Raw genomic sequence first — 26020 nt, 5'->3', positions numbered from 1 at the left:
CTGTGGTCCACGTGGGCTTCACCACGGCTCTTTTTTCTAGGAGAGAGAGAGAGAGAGAGAGGAATGAAAACAGGGGGCGGAGGACGTTAAATTCGCTGGTTTGAGAGCGGCCGTGGTGGGGGTGGTCCAAATTTTTTACAGTTTTGCATGTTCTCACATGGAGTCATGGTGAGGCCATCATGTTGCTACCCGCGCCGGTCGCGCCACGGCGCGGGCCCGTATTTTGGACCCGCTATATTCTTCGCCGGGGATCGAATTTAGCTTGCAAGTGACGCATGTTCTCGACTCGCATAAGTGGATCACACATCCTTAGGGCCTTGACAAGACTATAGTTATAAGGGTCGCCTGAATTGATGAGTCAAGAAAAGGACTGATAATGGGCCGTGCTAGAGTTTATATTAAGAAAAATGATATAAATGGTCTATGAACTTTGACTTAACATGCAATGTGATTCTTAAATTTTTAATTTATTCAATATGCTTTATGAACTTTAATTCATATGTAACATGATTTCTAAACTTTTAATTTATTTAATATAGTTCATAAATTTTAACTCGATGCATAATATTGTCCCTAAACTTTTAACTTGCTTCATATGATCTAAAAACTTTTGGTAAATATTCAAAATTAAATTTCAATCAATTCTATGCTTCAATATAATTACCAGGAGTGAACAATGTATAGCTTTGATTCCAATATTCCTTAGATTAGGACAATATTAAATATTTTGATATAGTCCAATAATTAATTTGAACATTTATAAAAAATTCATAAATCATCTTGAATAAATTTAAAAATTCATATACGGACATTACATATCGAGTTAAAGTTTAAGGATCACATTAAATAAATTAAAAGTTAACGAACCATAGTACTTGTTGTGCTAAATTTCATGAACTACTCGTATCATTGCAAGGGGAGCTTCTATCGGACAAGATTGGAAGCCTGCAGAGATCACGGAAGCTCCTTGGATACTTTGAGGAAGCTTTATGTCCAAATTCCCAGGAGCCTTCGGTCGTCGCTAAATGCCACCCGGAATCAGCCGTCCCGTCCTCAGGAACCTGGAGGACCTGTTCGTGCCGGCGCTGCGGAGCTGCGGCAACGTCGCGGAGCTGAAGAGGGTCCACGCCCGCATCGTCCGGCGCTCCCTGTCGCAGAGCAATTTCCTGGCGACGAAGATGGTCGACGTGTGCGACCGATGCGGCGATCTCGGCTATGCCATTTCGCTCTTCAGGAGCGCGGCGGGCCCGAACGTGTTCCTCTACAATGCCATCGTCAGAGCCTGCGCGCGCAACTTCGCGTACGGTCTCGTGTTCGCGGTGTACAGGGAGATGCTGGAGGACGGAAAGATTTCGCCCGACGAGTTCACGTTCCCGTTCTTGATCAAGTCGTGTGGAGGGTTGGGGAGTGAACATCTGGGTTCGCAAGTGCACGCCCATGTGTGTAAATTCGGGGCGGCAGGGCAGCTGGTGACGGAGAATTCGTTGATAGACATGTACGCCAAGTTCGGGAAGTTGGAAGATGCGTATAAGGTGTTTGACGAAATGCCTCAAAGGGATGCCGTCTCGTGGAACGGTCTCATTTCCGGGCATGTTAGGTCGGGAGAGGTGATGAGGGCGAGAGAATTGTTTGATGAGATGCCGTGCAAGACTGTCGTCTCTTGGACGACGGTGATTTCCGGGTACTCTCAAGTCGGCTGTTACGTCGATGCCCTGGAAATTTTCAGGCAAATGCAAACGGTTGGTGTTGAACCTGATGAGATAAGTATTGTATCCGTCTTGCCAGCTTGTGCACACCTAGGAGCTCTCGAAGTTGGGAAGTGGATTCACATGTATGCAGATAAGCACCGGCTTCTCCACAGGACTTGTATTTGTAATGCTCTGATGGAGATGTATGCAAAATGCGGTTGCATCGAGCAAGCGAGCCGGTTGTTCAATGAGATGAAGACGAGAGATGTTATTTCTTGGAGTACAATGATTTGTAGTTTAGCCAATCATGGAAAAGCTCACGAAGCAATTGAACTGTTCCAAGCTATGCGAAGAGCAGGGGTTGATCCAAATGGTGTCACATTTCTCGGTACCCTCTCAGCATGTGTACATGCTGGTCTAGTAGATGAGGGAATGGAATTATTTTGTTCAATGAAGAGAGACTATGAATTAGAACCAGATATCGAGCATTATGGCTGCTTGATAGATCTTCTCGGGCGCTCGGGATGTCTCGACCAGGCTATGGATGTGGTACAGACTATGCCAATGAAACCAGATTCCAAAATATGGGGTTCTTTATTAAGTTCTTGCAGGACTCATGGCAATCTTGAGATGGCCATTGCTGCAATGGAGCATCTGATAGAACTGGAACCGGATTTCACAGGGAATTATGTATTGCTGGCTAATTTATATGCAGATTTGGGAAAAAGCGAAGGGGTTTCGAGAATGAGAAAGCTCATGAGAAATAGAAACTTGAAAAAGCCACCCGGAGGAAGCTCAATTGAGGTGGACAATATGGTACTGGAATTTGTTTCGGGCGATAATTCCAAGCCATTTTCAGGAGATGCATATAGGATGATAGAGCTGCTGGAATTGGAGCGGAACCTAATATTACAAAGAGTTCAAGCTGATGTTCATTGAACTCCTAAAATCACTTTTGAACTTAGTGATGGAAAGATAATGCATTGCTCATGCTGCATTAGAAATGTTCCGAGCCACTGTGTTCTGCTTATCCAGTCACATTCCTCCTGAATGTTACAAAGCACGAGCACCTGATGGACAGGGTGCAGAATGTGGTGCAAAGAAGACTTAATCTTATGCTCTCAGTGTTGCATTATGCATCCCACAAAAGATTGAATTTCAAACATCAATTGAATGTGTTAAACTGAGGATTGACGTATGTAAACTGGAGGCCGAATGAGGAAAAAACGGATGTGAGGCCTCAAACAGAAGAATTGATCCATCTGGTCTTGGCGAACACCTGGATGTGCAGATAGCTATGAGGGGGGACGAATAAGGTTGATGGATATTGAAGTGCACTCTGCTTTATTGAATAGAAGCCATTAAAGATTGATCCGTAAGCAGAGTATTCTCAAATCCTTCCTCGATTGACTAGTCATTTTCCTCGAACTATCTTGAACTTCCATCAATTTGTAATCTTCTCTTCAAGAGCCTATTCGGTAACATGCCTAATAGCGCTTGATTATATTCTTTTGTTTTCAAGAAACAAAAAGAATAAAAATCCATTTGATAACTTTTTGTTTTTCGGAATAAATTTAAAACAAAATCAAAAAGTAAAAAAGAAAATTGCTTCTTTGTTCCTGGATCAACTCCAAAATCAAGCCTTTTCTTTTTTATTTCTTCCTTTAGTCAATTGTTGGCCTTAGCCATGGCCATCAACCCCATCGGGCTCCTGCAAGGCGTCGCCCGACCATGGTGAAGCCGAGCCTTGCCAAGGGTCAGCGACACTCGTTGAGATCGCCAGCCATGGTTGATGCCGGCACTTAACTAAAGGAAGAAGAAAAAAAAAAAGAAAAATATAATAAAATTATTTAAAATTTTTAAAAAATTCTAAATTACAAAAGAATTTGAGGGTCGTATCAAATACAGTTTTATTTTGGAAATATAAATTCTAGACAATTACCAAAAGACTTTAAATGCTTAGAAACTCGTCCAAGAAACAAAATAAGAAAAAACCATTTATAAAACAAAAATTGATCTGGAGAACAGAATAATTATCAAATGCCCTCAAACATAGTAATAACGATTCTCTCCTCAAAAAGGATCAATCAGCAAATTTGTCACAAAGTAGCAAGGGTTATACGAAGTAGCTGAATGATATTACAAAAAGTACAAGTGCTTTATTCAGTCAAATGCCTAAAAATGGCAGCATTAAATCACAAAGCCACAACACAATACCAATAAACATCGGAATATGGAATGTATGCTGGATTCACTATTCCACGAGACAGGCAACAGCATAACGTCATCTAAAAACGAGCATATAGAATAAATAAATGGGTCTACGGGACCAAAACTGCAGAAAATACCGGCAATTATTCAGCCACAAAGGCTTACAAAGCAGAAAAAAACGAGAAGTAAGGAAATTTTGCTGCTGATGGCAAAAATGTTCTCTGAAGTCAGCCAACTATAGTAACGGCTCTCACATTCCGATGAGATTATCCGGATTTAAGAGAATATCTGTGTAAGCGACAAACCACATACAACCACCACAGAGTAGACACTGCAATCCATGACTACTGCATCCATTACTTTCATCATCAGAAAACCTAACTCCAAGCTATTGCCAACTTGATCAGTCCAATCACTCCCGTTAGCTGAAGGAATCTTATTTTCCCCTCTGACAGTTCTCGCAATGGTTGATTGCTTGTCCAAAACAAGTGGAGCAAGCACAAGTGTCACGTTGGTAAGCAGAACGAGGTAAAGAGGCCTTAACATCAAGACGGACCGGATGATCTTGTTGCCTAAAAGGGGAAAACCTATGTCTGATAAAACCACCAGCAGCCCCACTACCATAGAACAGAGTAAGCGTGTAGTAACTGAAGAATCTATAGCAGAACTAATTTGATTAGGACTAATGGACATGCTACGCTGTGCCTGAGGAACTGAGGGTTGCTCTGCATGTACGGTAGGACGAGATGCATTTTGATGCGAGGCGGATGATGAATAAGTTTCTGAGTTCTCACTGATCTCCAACGGCGGAGCCTCTGAGTGTTCATTGCTTGTCTGACTTTTCTCTGCCAGGAACTCCATATTTTCTCTACCTCGGGAACCATTGGTCTCACTAACATCTCCACTTTGATGATCCTTTGGCAGCTCAGTCTCAAAGGCTGGATATTCTCCACGATACAAAGCTGCATGCAAATAAGATACACAAGTAAGAAATGTGGGATAATTTATACTAAAATCTATTAACAGGATACTTCCACTTCCTCTTCCTCACGCTCTTATCCCGCTCATTCCAAAAACTCGATATGCCAAAAAGGATAAGTCATAAAAGAGAAAGCTTTTCCAGGATAAAACCAATTTCATATCTCAAAGCACTGCCACATTGCTTTCATTACTTTAACCACGGTAGGAGCCAATCCTAGCATTACTCGCATGCCTACATCGTACAAATCTGAAACCCATCCACAGGGAAATGATTGGAAGCAAACCAAGGACGGGCAAAAGGTAAGCATTTTACAATGCCGCTACGCTACACGGTAACTCCACAAGGACATTTAGCAATTAGCAAGCCAATCGAATTTTCACCAAAATGAAAATGGTGTCCTCAAATCATCAAACCGAATTCGCCTCTGCTTTGAACAGTAATATATAACAGTACCATTCCTCGAATTAGGGCTTCTACTTCTAACTACGGCAACGCCTAAACACAATCCCCTCGCATCAAGACCAGAACTTGGCCAGGAACGCTCACCCTAGAACTCAAAATCAGGTCTTTTCAGGCTAATTCATCCGCACCAATGCAAAGCACTTCGTTTCGCCGACACCCACATCTTCTCCACACGCATACCCCATCCTTCCCGGCCGAAACAGATCCTTAAACAACGCCACCGAGCCCTCGAAACCATTTCGCGCAAAAAGAAAAATCCCCCCCTCAAAACCAGCAACGCCGGACGGAAAAAAGCAAGGCGCGCGCGCATTCGATTCAGCCAATTTCTCAGGCGATCGACGAAGGGGAGATGCAGAGGGCGGAGCCATCTAGGATTCCGAACCTGTGCCGCCGTCGGATTGATCCGGGGGGAGAAGGGATGGCGGGTCGGGATCGCGAGGCGCGGGCGGCTGAGAAGGTTCGTCGGCGGCGGGGAGGGACTGGATGCGGCCGGTGATGAGGGCCAGGCGGTCGGAGCCGCGATCGACGATCTTCCTCCGGCGAGATTCTCGGTTCGCAGTCGCCATGTTCGGGAGTTCTCGAGTTCCGGAATCGCTTCAGATTTGATATGAAAATCGTGCGGTTTTGCGTTCCATCTCCATCCACTATTTTTGTTCTCTTCTTTTGGCCACGACAGTTCGAATTTTCCACAAAAAATGGTTACTAGCATTCACCTTAGTACAAGATGGCCAATGATTTTCATTTGCAAGACATAATTTCCCACACCCCGATAATTTTGGCCTGAATTTTAGCCACTGTCGAAATTCTTATTGAAATGTTCATATGTGACATTTAAGGTGCTAAATGGAAGCTGGAATGGCATGGCTCGGCGCAATGTTAGCTAATTAAAGATATGGAATTAAGTCGAAGGGTTAGGGTTCCTCACAAAATCACTTAGAAGGTGGGTAATTTGGCAGAATTCAATGAATGTGCTATGATGTTGTGGAAAACCCAAAACCCCAATTTGCATACCCTCCTTCTCTCTTAATCTAAGTTGATGCTTTAATTGTTCGTTAAAAACGATGTCGTTTTGATTATTTATGAAAATTATGAATGCTGACATGATACTTGTCGTTTGTCATGTCAATGTGAGCTTGCCCTCCTGGATACCATTTATGCATATTTTGGCCATAAGTGTCTATTGTACTAGAGTTGATGGCTTTTTATGCAATAATTGAAAATTGGTGTCCAAGTTATCCCTCAAGAGAAAGTTTATGACCTTTTTTATGACACTTGAAAGTTGAGGCTAAATTATCTCTTGAGCGAAAGTTGGTACTTTGTCTCTTTTTTCAAAAACCATCTCTATGTTGAGCAAAACATTTTCACATAGAGAGAGGGGAAAATAAACACCTTAAGTGGATATTTTCTTATATTGCTATCACAATCATACAATTCTCGTTTCTAATTCTCCACGGAAAATTTTGCAATCCTAATTACCTTGTCTCACTCTTCGAAAGGGTCTCCAACGTTAACATGTTGGGGTTTGCTCGGTTTAAAGTGGTAGATTTAGTCCACTCATAATTTCCTTTTAGCGCGAGCACACCACCCATGTCCCACTATATTGCGAGTGGATCGCCCAAAATCGATGATCAAAATCGATGATAAATCTAAGTCGAATCGCAATTTTTCGAAGTTTGTAAAATACATGGCGGGTTAAGTAATGAGATAATGACACAAACAGTTTATAAATTTTGGCATGATATGTAATGTAGTTTTTCAACTTTTAATTTATTAAATGTAGTCCTTAAATTTTAGCCAAATGTGTAATGTGGTCTCTAAACTTTTAATTTGTTCAATATATTTTATGAACTTTTAGTAAACGTTCAATATAGTTATTTGACTATATAAAAACGTTTAATGTTGTATATGATATTTTAATTAATGTAGGGACAATATTGAATTTTCATATAATTAAAAAAATTAAATTGAATATATACCAAAATTTTGATAATCACATTAAATAAAATTAGAAGTTCAATGATTACATTGTACAGTGAATCAAAGTTTAAGAACTATTTGTGTCATTTTCCCTTAAGTAATTAAATCTAATCTTTGGCCTGCACACCAACTTTATTAGGGGTGAGCACCACTCCAAGATAGATCTTGGAACAAAATCAGGCCAACCTTACCTCGCCAATTCTAGTTTGTTTTCCTATTCCAAATTTTTGGAACCAATTGTTATTGGTCCGGTTCCCAGTTGCAGATGCTGAATAGAGCAAATCGTGAAACGATATTAAAATACCATAATTCTCTCCTTTTAGTTTTACCTTGCATCTTATATTCGCTGATTTCCGAGTAAATCTTGAATCGGACCCAAAGGGTGGGCTCCATGTTCTAAAACTAGGGATTGATCCAAACAAGGAAGGTTCTAAGACAAAAACCTACCTGCCCTAAAAACCCTCTTCCCTGTAACTCATGGACCACTCAATCAATCACCGTCATGGCAATTTTAAGTATTCAAAAATTTCCAATTCTTTTGTGAATCTTCAAATCAGAAAATATAATGAAAAGACATCCCATATTGTTATACTTTAATATCTAGATATTTTGAAAAGAAATTAATTAATAATAAAAAAATTAAAATACGAGAGCGAAGAAATATACAAAATGTCAAGAGTTAACTCTCAAACAAGGATTTTTCCAAAAGAAAAGTCATGGGCCCATTCCGTTGGGGGCACCGAGGAGCGAAAAGGAAAAATCATATGCAAATAAATACAAAAGGAAACGAAAAGTTTTGTCAGAAGTGGGATTTGAACCCACGCCCTCTCACGAGGACCAGAACTTGAGTCTGGCGCCTTAGACCACTCGGCCATCCTGACCTTGTTGGGAGAGTATCCCCAGAAAATATTATTAATAGTAAATTTACAATTTGCCAAAGCCACTTTACTAGGCCTACTCGGTGACCCTAAAAAAAAAAAAAAAAATGAAGGCTTTCCCTTTCCTAGAGTAATAGGAACCGAGGTGTGTCATTTAGGCTGAGTGCAAACCTTCGAATCATTTACTTATGTTATATGTCAAAATACAGTACTAATTCTTTCATAAAGTCAATCGAGTGCGCGAGAATTTCCTTCGCTAAACCGAGCTAATGCAATAATCGGCAAGGCAAGGTCCATTCGAAGAGTACAAGCTTGCCGGCTTTGGCACGGCACCAAATTCAAGGTCACACAAGCGAAAATAGAGCTGCACTCTAACACGACCTCTTGGGCGGCGACGCGCGTGCGAGAGGCCGCCGAGCTTGGTCAACTTTCTGCATAATGGCAGCGAAAATCTCCCGTCATTCGCACGCTGATACTCAATATTATCCTTCGAAGGAGTCAACGGAGATCGTGCCGCGGCATTTATTAGAGACAGGCATGGCAAGAAGCTCGCTCCACTAATTCCTCAATCTCTGCCAAGATCATCTTTCCCTTTGGGTCGATCGCGAATGGAGAAACGGAACATCGCACCTCTTTCTTGATCCAGGTCACTACTATTCTTGTCCACGCTCCACACCTCCCGAGTTCAGCGAGCAGCTTCGATCTTCTTCTCGTCCTCGTCGCCGGCAGCCCAACCTACGGTAAGCGTCTTTGATCTCCGGGAGCGAGTCGAACAAACCCTTTTCGCCCTCGCTTGGTGATTCGAGAAGACTGCATAGAGGTCGAGTTTCCGGTTCATTGGTCTTATTAAACCGTGTTGCTTTCGGTGCCAATGCCTGGGTACCTTTCTTCCTTCGCATGTTACCTCGTCCTAGGACGGCCGCCCAACTCAACACGGCCTCCATGAGAGGCTACAAAGAAAGTTACTCCTTCCATAATTTCTAATCTTGACCAAGCGTCCGACCTCTGATCAGGTAGGAGAGGTAGTCTTGGATTTGGTATGCAAAAGCTGACCTTTGCACACCGCTACAGAGAGAGAGAGAGAGAGAGAGAGAGAGAGAGAGAGATCTTTTGCCGAGTTATTAAAGGGATTCTTCAATGGGGCATTCGAATGTCAATATAAAAATTATATCTCTGCTGTTTTCAACGGGCATTATTTATGATATTGCTCTGGATCCAATGACTCACATGAGTGGCGCGAGATGTGGAATCCCTTTCTGCAATTTTTCAACGGTCTACAGTTAAGATTAAGTCATCCCCACCCACTAGCCGTAGACAATGGAAAAAATAGATGCAACGACAACTTGGAAACGGCCCTGGTCGAAGCCCGCCGAACACTCAAGAAGAGGAAAAGTAAAATCAGACGGTAGATGTCTACGTGCATGGAATTCCCTAGTTTATGTCTAGAAGAGATTCCTGACTTTGGAGTGCGTGTCTCGAGGTCAGGAAATGGCCAATGAATCATTGTCCCAACGCTTTAACCGTCCTATCCACGAGGCGATGTCATTGTAGGCTTAATACTATATGGTTTTTGAGAAAGCTCTGTTCCACCTATCACGAGATTATTTTTTAAATCGACATCCATCGCCTCGGATGAACAGGAACATCTGTTGTAGCTCCGAGCTGATGACGACATGGCTCGTTTATAAAACTAGCAAGAGCACGCCCCTTCGCTTTCGGACCTTTTTGTCCGTCTCTCCTGATGCACTGAAAGTTTCGGCAGGCGCAACAAGCAAAGCCTCGCGGAGAAATGTCCCGGTCAAACTCGAGGTCTCCACTGCCTTTCTTGTTCCGACGGCGCTCCAGCGGCGAGATCAAGAACTTGGCGTCAGTTTCTAGCAGTCTTCTGCCGGCTTTCGGAACCGTCATTGATGAGAATCATTTGCAGCTGAAGAAGTACGTGATTGCTCCGTACGATCGTAGATATCGGTGAGTTTTCCTTCTCCGGCCTGTTGGTTATCGTGTTTTTACTTTCTCAGAAGTCTGAGCACATGATGCTATCGGGAGGAAAGATAGAATCCTATTCTGACCCCTGTATGTGCAGGTTGTGGCAAACGTTTCTTGTGATATTGGTCGTGTACTCAGCCTGGGCATCTCCCTTTGAGCTAGCTTTCAGAAAGGTAGCGACAGGACCTTTGTTGTACGTCGATCTGATTGTCGATGGCTTTTTCGCTCTGGACATCATCCTGACGTTCTTCGTCGCCTACTTGGATAAATCGACTTATCTCCTAGTAGATGACCACACAAAGATTGCTATCAGGTTCGCGTCCTCGACCTTTCGTATTTCAGATCAACGACTTCATTTTCACCGGGTTCGTAATACAAGAGGGTTAGCGAACAGTTCGAACTTCCGGAGGGGCGATCGGTCCCTCATTTTTCCAACTTATTTTCAGAGTATGGGGCAGCCTGGGTATGAGCTACCTAGCTAATATCTTAGCTGGCCTAAGCCTTGAAAGAAACGTAGAATTTGTCATCTAACAAGCCTAGCTCAGGCCTCGGGACAACATTGATTGACTAACCTGGACAGTTAATTTATTTGGGAGATTTAGATATCAGAATATATACAATTTGCAAATTTTTCAAGTAAGAGAGGATTTCCAACAAGCCTAGTGACTATACCTGATAAGCTAGTACCTTTTCCTTAGTTTTTGCCAAGTTGTCGTGTACCATCGAACTAGGGGACCTCCCTTTCGTTGTGGTGTTTTGTGTCCTAAAACCAGTTAAAACCAATACCAGGACTAAGCGTGCAGCCCAATGATATATTTGATCGAACCTTGAGTAAACGTACCAGAGTCAACAAACTTCATTACGCTGAGAGATTAGGAAAAGGAAGACAGTCTAGCAATCGATGAAAAAAAGGTTGCAGCACATCAAAATCTAAATAGATGCAAGTTGTGCAAAGTACCCTGCGGGAACGGCAAACACCAAATTCTGGCACAGTTATCCCCACTTACTTGGTATCTATTCCATGACAAGGTATCATGTCTCGTCTGTCTGTCTACGATGTTCAGAACACTAGAAAAGAAAGACAATTATTAAAACACAGTTCCTAGATGGATTGTTCAGTTCCTTATTGAAGTTTTTCTATCCTAGGTATGTCACGGCAATTTATTTCCCTTTGGATGTGGCCTCAACAATGCCATTTCAAGTAGTATACAGAATCTTTACCGGGAAAATGCGCGATGGTGACATTTTCGGCTTCCTCAATTTGCTTCGACTATGGCGACTCCGGCGTGTTAGTGAACTCTTCACAAGGTACCACTAACACTCATGTTTGTAGCTAAAATCCATTCAACTGTCATGAGATATTCTCACCTAGCAATCAACATCACTATTGTTTTGACTCCTGAGTCTGGTAAATATTACAGTTACGATGTGGGTCATCTATTTTGTGTATTCAGGCTAGAGAAGGACACTCGCTTTAGCTACTTCTGGACAAGATATTGCAAACTAATTGGCGTAAGTATATCCTACCTAGAAGGATGGGTATTTTCTTGGGTGCCACCGTTTTCTACATGGATATTCATATGGATGACTTTTCTTCCTGGCGGCTTTCTCTGTAGGTCACCCTATTTGCAGTTCATTCAGCTGGTTGTTTCTATTACTGGCTAGCCACCCATCATAAAAATCCAGATAACACATGGATTGGAAGTGAGGTTCAGGATTTCAAACATAAGAGTGTCTGGCTGGGCTATACTTATTCCATGTATTGGTCAATTGTTACCCTCACCACAGTTGGCTATGGAGATTTGCATGCAGTGAACACAGGGGAGAAAATATTCAATATGGTCTACATGTTATTCAACATTGGCCTCACCGCATATTTGATTGGTAACATGACAAACCTCGTCGTCCACAGTGCTGTTCGGACCTTTGCCATGGTGATTGCTCTCATAACTGCTAGTTGTCCATGTAGCTCCCAATCTGCATCAGATAGTATCCATTTAAGTCTTGACACCTCAAGCACCAGGCAGCACCAGCTCTTGAGAACTTCAACAAGAAAAGCATGAACCGGAAAAAACTACAGATAGTATTCGTTGCCTTTTTGTCATCTTTTGGTCTTCCAAATATGCTTTTCAATGAACTTAGCCATTCGGTGGAGTCATTAGTGAAGAAAGAAATCAGATGAAAAATGAAGACAAAAAATTGTCCAAGGATGAAATTCAAAAACTGCCTAAATGAAGAAATTTCTAAAAAATCTGGTAGTTTACCAAAATTAATAGCTTTTTACAAGGAATATTCCGTTCTAAGACAAAAGGTCAAGAAAATGAATTGAAAAGATGGTGACTTTATTAACTTCACTGAATCACAGAAGGCTGGTTGCAGAGTTTGAGAACCATTTTCAGGTCACAAAATGCAAAAAGAAAATTTGCAACACGAACGTCTCATGTTGTTCCCTGGATCTGTAGTGGACATTAATTTGAAGAAGATTTTGCTTGTCCTTGAAAAGGACCCCTGTCATCCATATTTAAATCACTCACTGGCCATTACCTGCAGTACAGCTGACAATCTACACACACTGACAACTTTGCAGAGGGATGCTATAAATGAGATATTGCGCTATGCAAGCAAGAATAGACTCCCAGAAGGTTTAAAAGAGCAAATGTTGGCACACATGCAACTCAAGTTCAAGACAGCAGAACTACAACAAGAAGAGGTACTGGAGGACCTGCCAAAGGCAATCAGATCCGGAATTGCTCAGCACCTATTCCGTAGAACTGTAGAAAATGCCTACCTTTTCAAAGGAGTCTCTGAAGACCTTATTGTTCAGCTGGTAAAGCAATATCCTTCCTTCTGTCAACTAAGTTTGCATGGTTACTAACTTACTTGTTTGAACTAAGTTGTAGATATATCACAAAAATCCAAGGGGGTCTTCATCTCTGGACCTATCATTAAAAGATTAATCAGTTTTTCTTGTCCCCAAAATTTTTGTTAAAAGTTCATGCGCACCCTGTCTCAGATAATAGGTACTCTTGCCATAACTGAGGGCTAAATGCAACATTATTTTCTCCTAGTGTCTAAAATTCTGTGGTTTTAATGTGGTCAAAGAGTAGGCAGGTAAACTATGTTGATGTCTTTTCCACAGAAATTAGTTCAACTGCGAGATGTCAATCATTTGTTTCAACAGACAATACCTTAGAATTAAGTCATTGAATTTTTTACAACAGGTATCTGAGATGAAAGCAGAGTATTTTCCACCTAAGGTTGAGATCATCTTGCAAAATGAAATTCCAACAGACTTCTACATAGTAGTATCTGGAGCAGTGGTAAAATTTCTCCTTAATTCCCCGTATTATGCAAGTAAATCATGTGGCCAAGTCTTAACAGTATCCTGGATTGCAGGATGTTTTGGCATACAAAAATGGAATGGAGCAGGTATGATCAGCAAAAGTTCATCTAGTTCGAATATCATATCCCATTTTTGCATTAGTTAATCTTTCTTATGCTGAAACTCTCAAGAGATTAAATTTTGATCCCTTGATGGTTGCTGGAGCTCCTGGTGATACTATATTATACATTGTACATACATATGAAATATGCACATATACACATACACATATATGCTAAGTTTTCACCTTTTTACTCCTATACATCTTAAACTTTCTACATTGTAACTTAACTTCTTAATATAACGTCATTGCAGCAACCTCTGACAAAATTAGGCTCCTCTGAAATGGTGGGAGAGATTGGGGTAATTTTTAATATCCCTCAACCATTTACAGTAAGGACAAAAAGGCTCTCTCAAGTCATCCGGATTAGCCATCACCACTTCAAGCAACTGGTGCAGCCACATAGCAAAGATGGGAAGATAATTATTACCAACTTTGTTCAGGTTCACAAAATTGTTTCTACTTTCACTTGACTAATCTGAAGCGAAATAACAGCTAAATCATTGTCAAAAGTAATAAAAAAAAGGGGGCCATCAGAAATTTGAGATCGAAGCATGCCATAAAAGTTAAATATTATAATTTAAAAGAAAAAGAAGAATTTCCACCTCAGATATTGCCAATTTACAGTTGATATCAGAACTTTTCTTCGGCTAAACTAAACCTATTTGTTTCTAGTTTGTCGGCTATCCTGACTTCTTTCTTCCTTATCATTACATAAAAATCACTCAGTGTGTATGTTAATTTTATTTTTTTGTTTCCTTTTCCGTAATCAGTATCTGAAAGGCCTGAAACCAGAAGTGCTAAAGGAAATAGAATTTCTGACAGAATCTCTGGGTGATGTGAACATAGAGGTACATCTCCTGAACTAAGCAATATTTTGATAGATTTAGTTTCCTCGATGAAATTCAAAGTCCACTTAAGCAGGTAAAAGTAGCCAATGCAAGCAATACATGGTAAAGAACATTCGTAATTTATTACCATTACAATGTAAACCAGCAGCTAATGGGAAAAACAGGGGTTGTGATGATTGATATTCTCGTTATTCTTCTCTTCTTTGGCAGCAAATGTTATCAAATGAAGAACTCGAGAATGCTGCCAATGCTAATGGAGATGCAAATGGAAATGGTAGCTTCTCTCACCCAAAACAATAATATCAGCATTATGCCATCTGGAAATAGCCACAAGTTATCATGTCTTAGAACCAAACTCCAAAAGTACCAACTTCCTGCTGTGGCAGGGCTCATTCAAGTCCCTGTTCAACATATTCTTTCTTTAACATTAACGGGATCCTTGAATCCCTAGTAGAAAACAATCTTATTGCGAAAAAACACGGTACTATAGACCCAAGTCCCTCCGACTGCATGTGACTTTTAGGGCTTTGGTGATCAAGAAGATTAGATAGTTTGGGTGATATTTCAATCAGAGCCCACATGCTACATCTATTCACCATGGGTAAAAATAAGTTTCATAGAAACAGTTGCATTTTCACAGTGCCAACATCAAGCAAGACAGTTGCATCTTCTCTCTCATAACTTAGTTTTCTGCAAGCTACTAATTACTATGATTTCAATCTACAGCATCACTAGTTTTCTTGTGTAATTGAATCTGAACCTGATAATTACAATATCAGGTAACCCCGTCATATATTTAATCCCACCCAGATATGTTTGCAAGTGAGATAATTGTCTCTTCAACATAGCTGCATCTCTTTTCGGAAGACGATTGAGTCTCCCCGCCTTTTGTTCCGTTCTCAAGTCCCTGAACTTATGAAGTCTTGTTTCTGTAGTGGACCAATTTGTTAACATACCACCGAGCCACTTTTTATTAACATAATGACATCAAGCCCTTATTGCAGCCCATGCTACTGAATCAGCTGCTTTATTCTTGGTACCAACAATTAAAAACTGTTTTCCCCTACTTGCTGCATCAAAAACTAAATCACAAGCTTCTGATGAAAAAACAAGCAGTTTTAGTAAGATTTGTATGAGTCCAAATGTGTTTTATGTCCAAAGGTTGGGATCTGAGGGAAACCCAACCTATGGTGGGCTTCATTAAAGTGATATATTTAAGTTCAGTGTTAGCTTAAAGAAAAATTGGCTACCAAGATCTTTTTCAGGAGCCAATGTTCTTTTAATCGGTTCTTTATCGGGTGTGTGGAAAAACAATTATTACTCTTACTCTCTACTTCCATTTCTTATGCTAAATAAACTTATTTGCACCTCCAAGACATATTTACACATCACATCAGTGAGCCATGCCAAGCCTCAGTTATAATTTTGACCACGCCACATGAATAACCACTTTCTTTATATTTATTATCCTGTCATAAAATCTTATGCGTGCATTTCGCAGAAGCACCGCCACCCTCCACTACTTTACCAAGTACATTTCCAGTAAGGGTAATTATACACGACCATCATCCCAATGAAAGTACATTGGAAGGCAACATGACAGGGAAACTGATACATCTACCCGACTCCATAGAAGACCTTCTCAAAATAGCAGGTATTATGAACATATTCTACTATTTTTATTGAAAATCAAGTCATTTTCATATAATGCGAAACATAGAGTTCCCCAGAAAATCAAGCAACAGCAATGGAAGACATAAATATGCAAATTCTGTTGAACTTAATGGCTTTAAACAGCAGAGCCATCAACATATTACAATGAATTAATCTGCTCAAATCATTATCAGAAGCGCTTGTATATTTCACACTTCAAATGCACACACATGTCCATATAAATTCATGAAAAGCACAAGTACACATCCCCGCACACATGCTTACACAAAGGATGATCACTTAACGATGTGCTGCCAGCTGCTATAAGGGTAACTTTGTGTGCTCTTACTATTTGTTTGGTAGTACACAGAGTCAAACAGTCTGTTAAGCGATTGTTACATAAGATCACTTTTCTCTTTACATCCTTTCAGTTCTAAATGCCTCCCTCTATGACAAATTTGACTTAGTGTTGTTTTACTTAATTTGGTGGGTGCAGACAAAAAGTTTGGCAAGAGAGGAAGCACAATTGTCATGGCTGATGGCGCAAAAGTGGAAGAGCTCAATGCCTTGAGAGAGAATGATCATCTGTATATCTTTTAGATTCATATGCAGATGACCATGAAATAGTTGTGGCATTTCTTCTTTTGTTAAACAATCCTCACCGTTAGCAAAGGATGGAAATATGAAATAGTTATTTAAATGCTTGTAAATTCTTTCCACAAGTGAATGCAATGATGAGTTCCATCTCTTTCCAAACAACCTAGAGAAGCTCAGTATATTTCTTGTCCTGCATATTAGAGTGGAATAAATACAGTTTTGAAGCTTGCCTTAATTTCCAACATTGAGCATGTCGATAACAGCATAAGCAGCTCTTTGGAATTGCTTCTTCTCTTCCTCCAGACCTTTCTTCCTCTCAAGAGCAGAATTCCTGCACTTCTCTATATCCTCGATGATTCCAGCACTGCTTTGATCAGCTTCACTATACAATAGTCATCATATAACTATTAGATGGGATTATCTACATGTCTGATTAGTCAGATATATGATATTGTGATACAAGATGGATGAACGTCCATAGTGAAAGCACTCTTGAGTTTAACAAGTGATACCAAATGCATGATGGAAATCACTTATTAGGGCAGAGGCATTGGAGATTCTCTTTAGGGAAAAAAATGTCAATGACATAGTATACAACAGGCATCACGCATCAGTATCAATTTCTGAGTCTTCAGCAAAGTGATCAAGCTCCAATACAAAGAAAAGCATGAAAATATGTCAATTATCATAAAATCAAAAGCCCCAAAGGCCATAGCACACAAGGGGAAGTGACATTGGACGATCTTAACCAATTCACAAAGCTTTTCTTGTGAAGTGCTGTTGCAGCAATTCACAACAAAAATCAACATGGGCGAGTACTGTGAATTGAATGCCAATCATGACCAAGAGGAGCCTAAGTTTCAGCATGGTAGATAGAAGTAATGCAAACGGAAATCTGAACTCACTTTATCATCTTCAGCATGTTTTCCATTGCCGCCTGCACCTGCTGCGACATATCTGCAGCCATGATGCAACAGTCATCAAAGTCAATTACGTTTACCGGTCGGCAGAACCAAAGAACTCCAGATGCAGTCACGATGCAATCCACATGCGTCATGCCATTCCTGTTATCACAACAAATCGCACACAAACACCGGCACCCATATAAATGTAAACTTTCGAGCCTTGGAGGATGATACACAAAAGTAAAACAACATATATCTTTCCATAACTTCGTCTATTTCATAATCCTGTCCGAGATACATCTCAGCATGCTGAGTCAAACGTAGTTACGGAAATTGCAACCGGTAACTTCTTCCTGCGAACAATCTATCAGCTAATCAACATATTCCGCGACTAGCCGGAACCATTTTAGTTCACGACATGACGATCCCGCACGGTCAACAGAACCGGCGAGTGATGGAGGATCGAAACGCAATCCAATCACGTCCGATGCGACTGCACGGAAACAGATTGACGATGCGACGCAAACGCCTGCCTACCTCGACGTCGCTAGCGAAAAGACAGTACGGACCGGCGATCGACCGACCGGCAAACACGGCGAAACGCTCATCGCCGGAAAACTCATCGGACAAGAAACGGAGAATCAAAACGCAATCCGACCACGTCCGACGCGACGCAAACGCACGCCTACCTCGACATCGCTAGCGAAACGACGGTACGGACCGGCAAAAGACAGGCCGACCGACCGACCGGCCGGCCACCGCATTTCCAAAGCACGGCGAAACGCTGGCCGGAAAACTAATCGGACAAGAAGCGGGAAATCGACGTCGCGCCCGCGCGCGCGCGCTAGAGAGAGGCGCGAGCTGGAGGAGTAGAGAAGGGGAGAGAGGGAGGCGCGAGGAACCGTATAGGAGGGAGGCGAGCTGCGATTCGGCAGCTGCCGGCGGCGGAGGAGGGAGGCGGCGAGCGGCGTCCGCGTCGGCGCGAGACGGTGAAGTCGCCATTGGTCTTGAAGTTCGTTCTGTATCTCAGGCGAGAGAGCGAATCGCGGAGAGCTCGCGAGTGATCGGACGCTCCCCGCGAGTTTCGCCGCCGGTTTTGTCACGGCGGAGGCTGGGCGGGAATCGGGTGCGGTCGCTTGTACGGGCGCGCTCTGGTGCGAGCGAGTCCTTTGCGTGCGAAAATCGCGGGCCCACAGCTACCGGGGCAAATGCTCGTGCGGATGGACCAGTTACAAATAGACGTTAGTTCGCAATTTTCGAAACGTAGAACCTGCTTTGCCTCAGAATCGACCGTCTTTATTTTGGTCCGATTTCAAGATCTACTCGAGAATTGATTTTTTCCATTCATTTCATTTTAAAAAAATTAAAACAATAGCATACGAGTGTCGATACAAAATAGACGGAAATATAAAGCAATAGAAAAATTAAACTCGTTTTAGAATAATAAATAATCTTCATCTAACGTTCTAATCGATTACTGAGCGAGTGGATAAATTCCACGCCCATAACCTAAAATCTACTTACACGGTATTGATTCCAAAAATTTTGATTCGGGAACCTCTTGTTTCGGTCCGTTCCCAAGCAGAATGAGATCAGTTGCACAGCCCTAGTTTCGAATATCTTTTATAAATCGATTAACTTTAATATAAATGATTTTAAATCGTAATTAGATATTGATTAATATATATATATATATATATATATATATATAACTCAAAGTTAGATGAAACTTACACACACACACAAAATCGTCAAAGATTTTTGGGAATCAAGATGACGGTCATAATTAATTGATTATCAGTCCTTTGGGTATGACCTCCCTCCATCTGCGCCTTTTTTGAATTCCATTCAAGAACGTAAAGTAATGTCCAAATATGAAGAGCACGAACAAATCTCTTTATTAATTAGCTTCCGATATTTTAAGACTACGTTTCGTTGTTTGAATTCCTAACCAAGATAAGAATAGGATATGATAGGACATCTAGCGATTTTGCTATATCTTATTAACTTTATGAATCATAATAATAAAGTTTGATATATTCACAACTTATCATGTACACTTTTTGTTATAAGTGGCATATCAATATAAATGATCATAAAAGTTCATAAACAAATATAGTATTGCCTAATTTATTTGTATTTGCTTTATTTTATTTTATTTTTCTCTTTTTTAATTATTTTATTATTAATTTCTTTTTCCTCTTCCATCATTCTCTAATAAAATTTTATTATACAAGAAACAGTACCGATACAATTAAATGCCTAAAATATGTATTAAATATAAATATATTTATATTTATATATTGAATATATATTATAAAATAGAATTAAAGTTGAATATATAAATAAAGACGAGATTAAGTTAAAAAAATAAATTTTTATTTTTTATTTTGAATTTCTTATATTAAAATTCATATGTTATTAATATAGAAATATAATTTCAATTTATTAATTTAATAAGTTTGTTATTCAATAAAAATAAGTTTGCTATCATAAATGTTAAAAATCATATATATCTTTATCCTATTTTCCAATAGGATTATTTTATCTGCTCTATATCCCTCTTGCATTTGATTTTAACCTATTTTAAGCATATATCAAATGCAGAATAGGATAAATATTATATTGACTGCTAAACATAACTTAAAAGTACCAAGACTTCATAGGTTTTCGACAACACAATAAGACTGCTAAGTTTGTTTCGGTGGTTGAGGAACATATTTGCATGCACGGATTCGACGCATCACATGTGTTCGATTCTATATCCTATTAATCATAAATGACATTGGGTTTGAGCAATTTATGGAAGTATGGCTCATGTCCCGCCTTATCAGTCTTTTATGTTAATCGGGATTAGAGGATCCCATAGCTTATTTACCTGGAGTTTCACGTTACCGACCATCGAGGTGGGTTGGCCTAGTGGTAAAATGGTCATTCAAGTCACGGCGAACCTATGAACAACTCTAGTCATACTGTCAATTTCCAACATATCTCGTGCTAAGAGACTTCTTGACAACTAGTACCTCAGGTGAGGCAGTGATGACTGCTTGGTTGATCTCGAACCTCCCGGCGGCGGACGGCGTAGAGTGACCATGCTCTTTGCATTGCTGCACGGATATGCGCGGCGACGTCGTTCTCAGGCCAATCGGGTCGGGGCGAAAATGGGCCCGAAGTCCAAAACGACGCCCGGGCTACGTTAGAAGTGGAGATGTCCATTGGCTCATCGGACGCCGCTCGGAAACACGTGCACATCCGATTGCCACCTCATTCTCAGTTAGGCCGAAGAGAAAACGGGACAGCCTCCCTTTCCATCCTTGTCACTCCAAAGTCCAAACCCAACAATAGCAAAAAAGCCTCGTTAGAAAGCCCAAATAAAATTAGCCCAAAATAGCATTTAAATTTCGGGACTATCGACACTAAAAGATATCAATTTCTTTGTTATTATCGACCAAAGTATCGGATTTAGTTGATGATAATAAAGTTTAGTCAACAATGAACAGAACAATCGACAACTCGCTAAAGAAGATATCGACAACAACAATTATCGATGATGAGGGCCTTTATCAAGATTTGAGAAGTTGATCAACAAAGTCATTGATGATGGGTAATCGACACAAAGACGTAATAGCTTAGGATTTTTTAACTTCTTATGGATATTACTTTTAGATAATAGATATAAGTGGATAATAAAATTTCTAGTAATCGCTGTTAGGATGTTATTTGTTATTTGAATTCCAAAATTGTAACTGCTTTATGTAACTGTCGATTGTGGTTTATAAACAGCCACATCGTACATTTTATAAGATGAATCATTTAATAAAAGAACCTAATATCTTTATATTTACTTTTCCTTCAATTTAAATCTCTTTCAATCCCCATACTTCAGTTGTAATTTCAAATATCTCATCATCGATTAAATTTTGATGTGCATCTTAGTTGTAGTTTTCAAATCTTCATCGTCATTAAATTCCAAAGTTATATCTTTGTCATTGCACTTTGTCATCGATTAAATTTTGGCAAAGCTTTTTATGTCATTGGCTTCATCATTTGTTTAAATTTCACCAAAGCATATTTGTTCCTCGTGTACCATTGATACGGCTCCTATTCGAAATCACCACAGATCCTGTCTCCTCTTAATAAAATCAAAGAATGAATTTCGACCATAGGTATATGGTTGACGATGCAATTTTGATGAAAATACCGATTAACCTAGCAAAAAATCCATTTTAGCTAAAGATCTGGCTATACTAAACTCACATAAATCTAATTCGCATAGTTGTTGCTGTAAACATTTTACAAGTGATTCTAACTCGTCATGTTGACCGTTGGGTATTTAATAGAAATAATTACACAAATGATGCTTGAATTTTGACTAAATGTGTAACGTGGTTCTTGAATTTTAAATTTATTCAATGGTCATTGAACCTTAGCTTAATGTGCAATATTGATTCTGAACTTATAATTTGTCTAATATGGTCCATGAATTTTTTTACATGTTTAATTTAGTCCATGAACTATATAAAAATATTTAAAATTATTCTTGAACTTGAATTAATGGAGAGACATTATTGAACATTACCATTATAAAAAATTCAGGGACCACATTAAACAAATTAAGGCTTTGTTTGGTAATATTTATATTTCTCTACTTTTTTGTTATTTTTTTCCCTGAAACAGAAAATGAATAGAAATTTGTTTGATAATATTAGCTAATTTTTAATTCCCCAATATAGCTTAGTGGTCAGAGAATAGATTTGGAATAAAAAAAAAAAAAAAAAAACTTACTTCTTTATTCCCGAGAACAAAAAGAGAAATAAGGTCATTTTAGATAAACAAACTCTACATAACCTCGTCTTTACATAATTGACACAAGGTTTGATCTTTTGACCCGATTCGAATCCCTATTTTTTGGAATAAAAATCAAAAATAAAAAATTTAGGAAAAAATTACAAATTAGATTTTGAGTAGTTTTACTATATTTTAATGTTAATTCTAGTTTATAATTAGTTTAGCATGAAAAATGTGAAATTTTTTTTGATGAAAATTGGATTCAAATTTGAGTAAGCTTTTAGGGCTTTACTATATGATTTTTGAATGCCATTTTTTTTAGAGACAATGCTAGGTTGTGAAAACTTGATGACTCCAAGCAACATTTGCTCTTTTTATCAAAAGATTTATACAGTTGTTTATTATAATGCTCAAAGATTTACTATTAGCCTCACCATATTGTGAGTTATAAACTAATGGGACTCTTTGTTGCCATTTCCAATCATTCATCTTTGACTAACTATTATGTTGGATTTTCTTAGGTCATTTTAGAATATCTTGATCAATTAAATCATTACAAAAGTCTAGTTTTATCCACTCATAAAATGTTAAGTCTCTTTTTCATTAAATAAAATTATGTTGGATTTTCTTAGGTCATTTTAGAATATCTTGATCGATTAAATCATTACAAAAGCCAATTTTATCAAAATATGAAATGTTAAGTCTCTTTTTAATTAAATAAAAGAATCGGGAGCAAAATTTTTTAGGGTTGTACCAAACGCATCTTTATATTTTTCTATTTTGGAAATATAAATTTTATATAGTTATCAAACGCGTTATTATTCTCCAAAACTTATTCGGGAATAAAAAAAAACTATTTCTAGATATAAATTGTTCAGGGAAACAAAATTATTACTAAACGCACCCTAAAAATTCAAAGATGAAATTGCATAGATCAAAAGTTATGAACCATTTGTTATTTACTCTTAAATAAATAACCGAAGTACAACCCGTGTCAATGAACAGAGGCGACAACAAATACGATCATTCGAACCATTCAATTCAGAAAAGTAACAAAGTAAGTTTCTGTCATTTCCCATAAAAATTGATAAAAAGACACGGTAGCTTAATTACCATGTGCAAGGCCAATCGGCCCCTAACGTCGAAAAATAAAAAATTAAAATTTGTTAATCCTTCGGGGAATCAATAATTCCCCGCACGCACGCAGCACACGGTGGGAATATATCGGTACTTGTGGCGGATCGAATGCAGAGCTTATAAAATAAATAAAATAAAACAAAGAAAGAAAGAAACATTTCTTTATTTAGTCCTAGAATTGTCGTTTTTCGATATTTTTGTTTACGTTAGATTAGTACGATGTAAGATGTCATTTACTCGGCGTCTTTTACCTGCGACCGTGGTGCTCTTCAGGCTTCGTCGGTTTCCAGACCTTGATTTACTTAAAAACCAGCGACGTCGGTTTTCTCGAACGCGAGTCATTTAAAGGAAGATTGAGCTCGTTTTACCCTGGTTGGGAAAAAAAAAATATATCGCACATCTTCATAGAACCATCAAATAATAAATTTTAAAATCTTCAATAAGCACAATTAATGTGATTTAACAAGTGTCGATGATACATTGTTTAACATTATTCTATTGTTAAATAAGAGGATTAATAACATTAGAAACTCTAAACTTTGTCCACGGTACTACCAATAATCCAAATTCTTTTTTTATGTTATCAAAATCTCCAAATCAGTACTGACGGAGAAATAAATTGGGATGTTGGCATGACATTGGGGCCAATTTTATGCGCTTGGTATTTTTGTCATGCAGATACGAGTTTTGTGGTTTCGATAGAGAAAAAACTATGCCGACAATAGGTGAAAAGAGCCCTCCCTTTATGCTGAGCATCTTACTCTTCCCTAAATTCTCGGTGCCACAATTAGGCATCTAGCATGTGTCGGTTCAAGTAAACTCAAGTATTGAGGCCTTCTAGCTTTCTCGTAAACAAGTTAGGACCTTAGCTATTTCATGACCCTCCTTATTTGGTCAAAGAACTCATACGATGCAAATATCATGCCCTATCATAATTCGTGACCCAATTGACTGAGGACTTGATGACCACTACAGTGACTGGTTCAACATGAATAGGCATAGAAGTCGATTCGACAATTCTAGCCCCAATCGTACCTAGGTCTTGACCCCTTGCCCATCAATAATTCAACATAGGTATCTTGATTCGTGTCCTATTTATCGAGCTTTTTTAGTATTGATGGCATGGTGGATATATTTATCATTTTTAATCTATATTGTTTAAATCAGAAAAAAAATAAACCTGTCCTGAAATTCTTTAAAATGTCTTCTTCATCTTTAATTACGAGAAATCCCTGTTTTTCCTCTCTCTCTCCTTTTTTTTTTTTTTTTTTTAATTTGTTGGTACGATCGCTTTTGCTCTCTTGACCCGAGCCGTTTACCGTGGCTTGCACTTTTTCAGGTACAGTCCAAATTACTTGCCCTGCAATTCAAAAGTACTAGCCGACCAAAAAAAATTCAAAAGTACGGAAGCGGGGAAGAAAGAGGACCGTCGATTACGGGTACGGCCCAGAGGAATCATTTCATATCCACCGTCGGATTTCACGCAGCGCGTTAACTGTCGCACCGGAAAACGACAAAAGAAGGACGGACCAATGAGGGGATGCAGTCGCAACAGTCGGTGCAGTACGGAAACTTGGGCTCTAAACCATCCGTTGGGGCTTACCAGAAAAGCCCAAATGACAAAAAAAAAAAAAAAACCACGGTGATTATAATTGAGAAATACCACGTTTACTAAAATCAGTTTACAAATTGATTTACTAAATAACGTGTGGGTTTGCAATTGATTATTGAATATTGCCCATTTGTGTAAATACCCGCTTGTGGTCCAACGTAGTATTTATTATACTAATTTCATAGATCCATTTTTAATAATTTAGCTTCGTTCTCTTTATTTTTAACTCAACGTAACATTATTCTTATGATTATTTTGATGGGACCCATCTTTTTTTCGCGTGTAGAGATCGATTGGTACTTTAAACCATAAATGCGCTGTACCAAATTCATGTCTAGGAAACAATGGGGCTAGAAGATTTTTTGTAAGAATTTTACTCCATTTCTACTTAACTCGATCTATCCTCAAAAGGCTATAATAAAGTGAAAATGATATCCCTAACTATACGGCGCTTGACTTGCAGGCAAAGTCCCAAATGTTTTACAAATTTTTACGAAGCAGGTAGCATTCAAAATTTCAATGTGGACCGAGTGCATCTATACTAGAAAATTTGCTCCCATTTAGATAGAAGAGCTCAATGAAAAAATTGGCTTCCTTCTTCTTCTTCTTTTTTTCTGGGATTGCTCAACCAGATCCAAGGGTAACATAAATTGTCATGATTCATGTACCATCTCCATTCTCTACTTGTGCTGGAATCATTCCCTACAATCCCAAACTTTTCCAGCTTTTAGTCAAAAACTCACAAATTTTGAAGGCCTTTGATGAGAGGCTTGCCAAAGGAAAAGTTTGGAAATGATTAAAGGGAATCCCATTAGGTGATTGCATGGGGTCCAATTAGGCTGCTGCTGTT

General features: G+C 39.2%; 4 protein-coding genes and 1 non-coding gene across 6 annotated transcripts; 2 read left to right on the top strand and 3 right to left on the bottom strand.

Annotated features, from left to right (window-relative positions):
- The first annotated feature begins 930 nt into the window (after positions 1–930).
- On the top strand, positions 931–2700 carry LOC104437746 (pentatricopeptide repeat-containing protein At2g20540). Its single transcript, XM_010050766.3, has one exon. The coding sequence runs from the start codon at positions 1026–1028 to the stop codon at positions 2625–2627; it is 1602 nt and encodes a 533-aa protein (XP_010049068.2). The 5' UTR covers positions 931–1025; the 3' UTR covers positions 2628–2700.
- A 1122-nt stretch (positions 2701–3822) lies between these two features.
- LOC104437745 lies at positions 3823–6040 on the bottom strand. Its single transcript, XM_010050765.3, has 2 exons — positions 5726–6040; positions 3823–4861 (listed from the first exon to the last, which is right to left on the bottom strand). Exons 1-2 carry the CDS (start codon positions 5907–5909, stop codon positions 4176–4178), a joined length of 870 nt encoding a protein of 289 aa, XP_010049067.2. The 5' UTR covers positions 5910–6040; the 3' UTR covers positions 3823–4175.
- A 2077-nt stretch (positions 6041–8117) lies between these two features.
- Positions 8118–8201, bottom strand: TRNAL-CAA. The gene has a single exon. It is a non-coding gene; the product is annotated as a tRNA-Leu (tRNA).
- Positions 8202–8713: 512 nt separating this feature from the next.
- LOC104437742 (potassium channel KAT3) lies at positions 8714–16963 on the top strand. Of its 2 annotated transcripts, XM_010050761.3 has the most exons (14): positions 8714–8938; positions 9961–10166; positions 10282–10497; positions 11331–11492; positions 11639–11696; positions 11801–12118; positions 12772–13011; positions 13406–13504; positions 13581–13613; positions 13882–14070; positions 14401–14478; positions 14689–14752; positions 15980–16132; positions 16628–16963. In XM_010050761.3, the coding sequence occupies exons 2-14, from the start codon at positions 9988–9990 to the stop codon at positions 16729–16731; spliced, it is 1893 nt and encodes a 630-aa protein (XP_010049063.2). In that variant the 5' UTR covers positions 8714–8938; positions 9961–9987; the 3' UTR covers positions 16732–16963. The 2 variants fall into 2 exon arrangements, with proteins under 2 accessions (XP_010049063.2, XP_018726730.2); XM_018871185.2 differs by lacking the exon at positions 8714–8938 and having other exon boundaries at positions 9787–10166.
- Positions 11899–18814, bottom strand: LOC104437743. Its single transcript, XM_010050762.3, has 4 exons — positions 18536–18814; positions 17634–17685; positions 16959–17110; positions 11899–12161 (listed from the first exon to the last, which is right to left on the bottom strand). Exons 1-3 carry the CDS (start codon positions 18633–18635, stop codon positions 16960–16962), a joined length of 303 nt encoding a protein of 100 aa, XP_010049064.2. The 5' UTR covers positions 18636–18814; the 3' UTR covers positions 11899–12161; position 16959.
- Between the last annotated feature and the right edge of the window lie 7206 nt (positions 18815–26020).

The sequence above is a fragment of the Eucalyptus grandis genome, chromosome 3 (assembly GCF_016545825.1).
Source record: "Eucalyptus grandis isolate ANBG69807.140 chromosome 3, ASM1654582v1, whole genome shotgun sequence".
NCBI classification, from domain to species: domain Eukaryota; kingdom Viridiplantae; phylum Streptophyta; class Magnoliopsida; order Myrtales; family Myrtaceae; genus Eucalyptus; species Eucalyptus grandis.
This window is presented reverse-complemented; position numbering and strand designations above follow the sequence as displayed.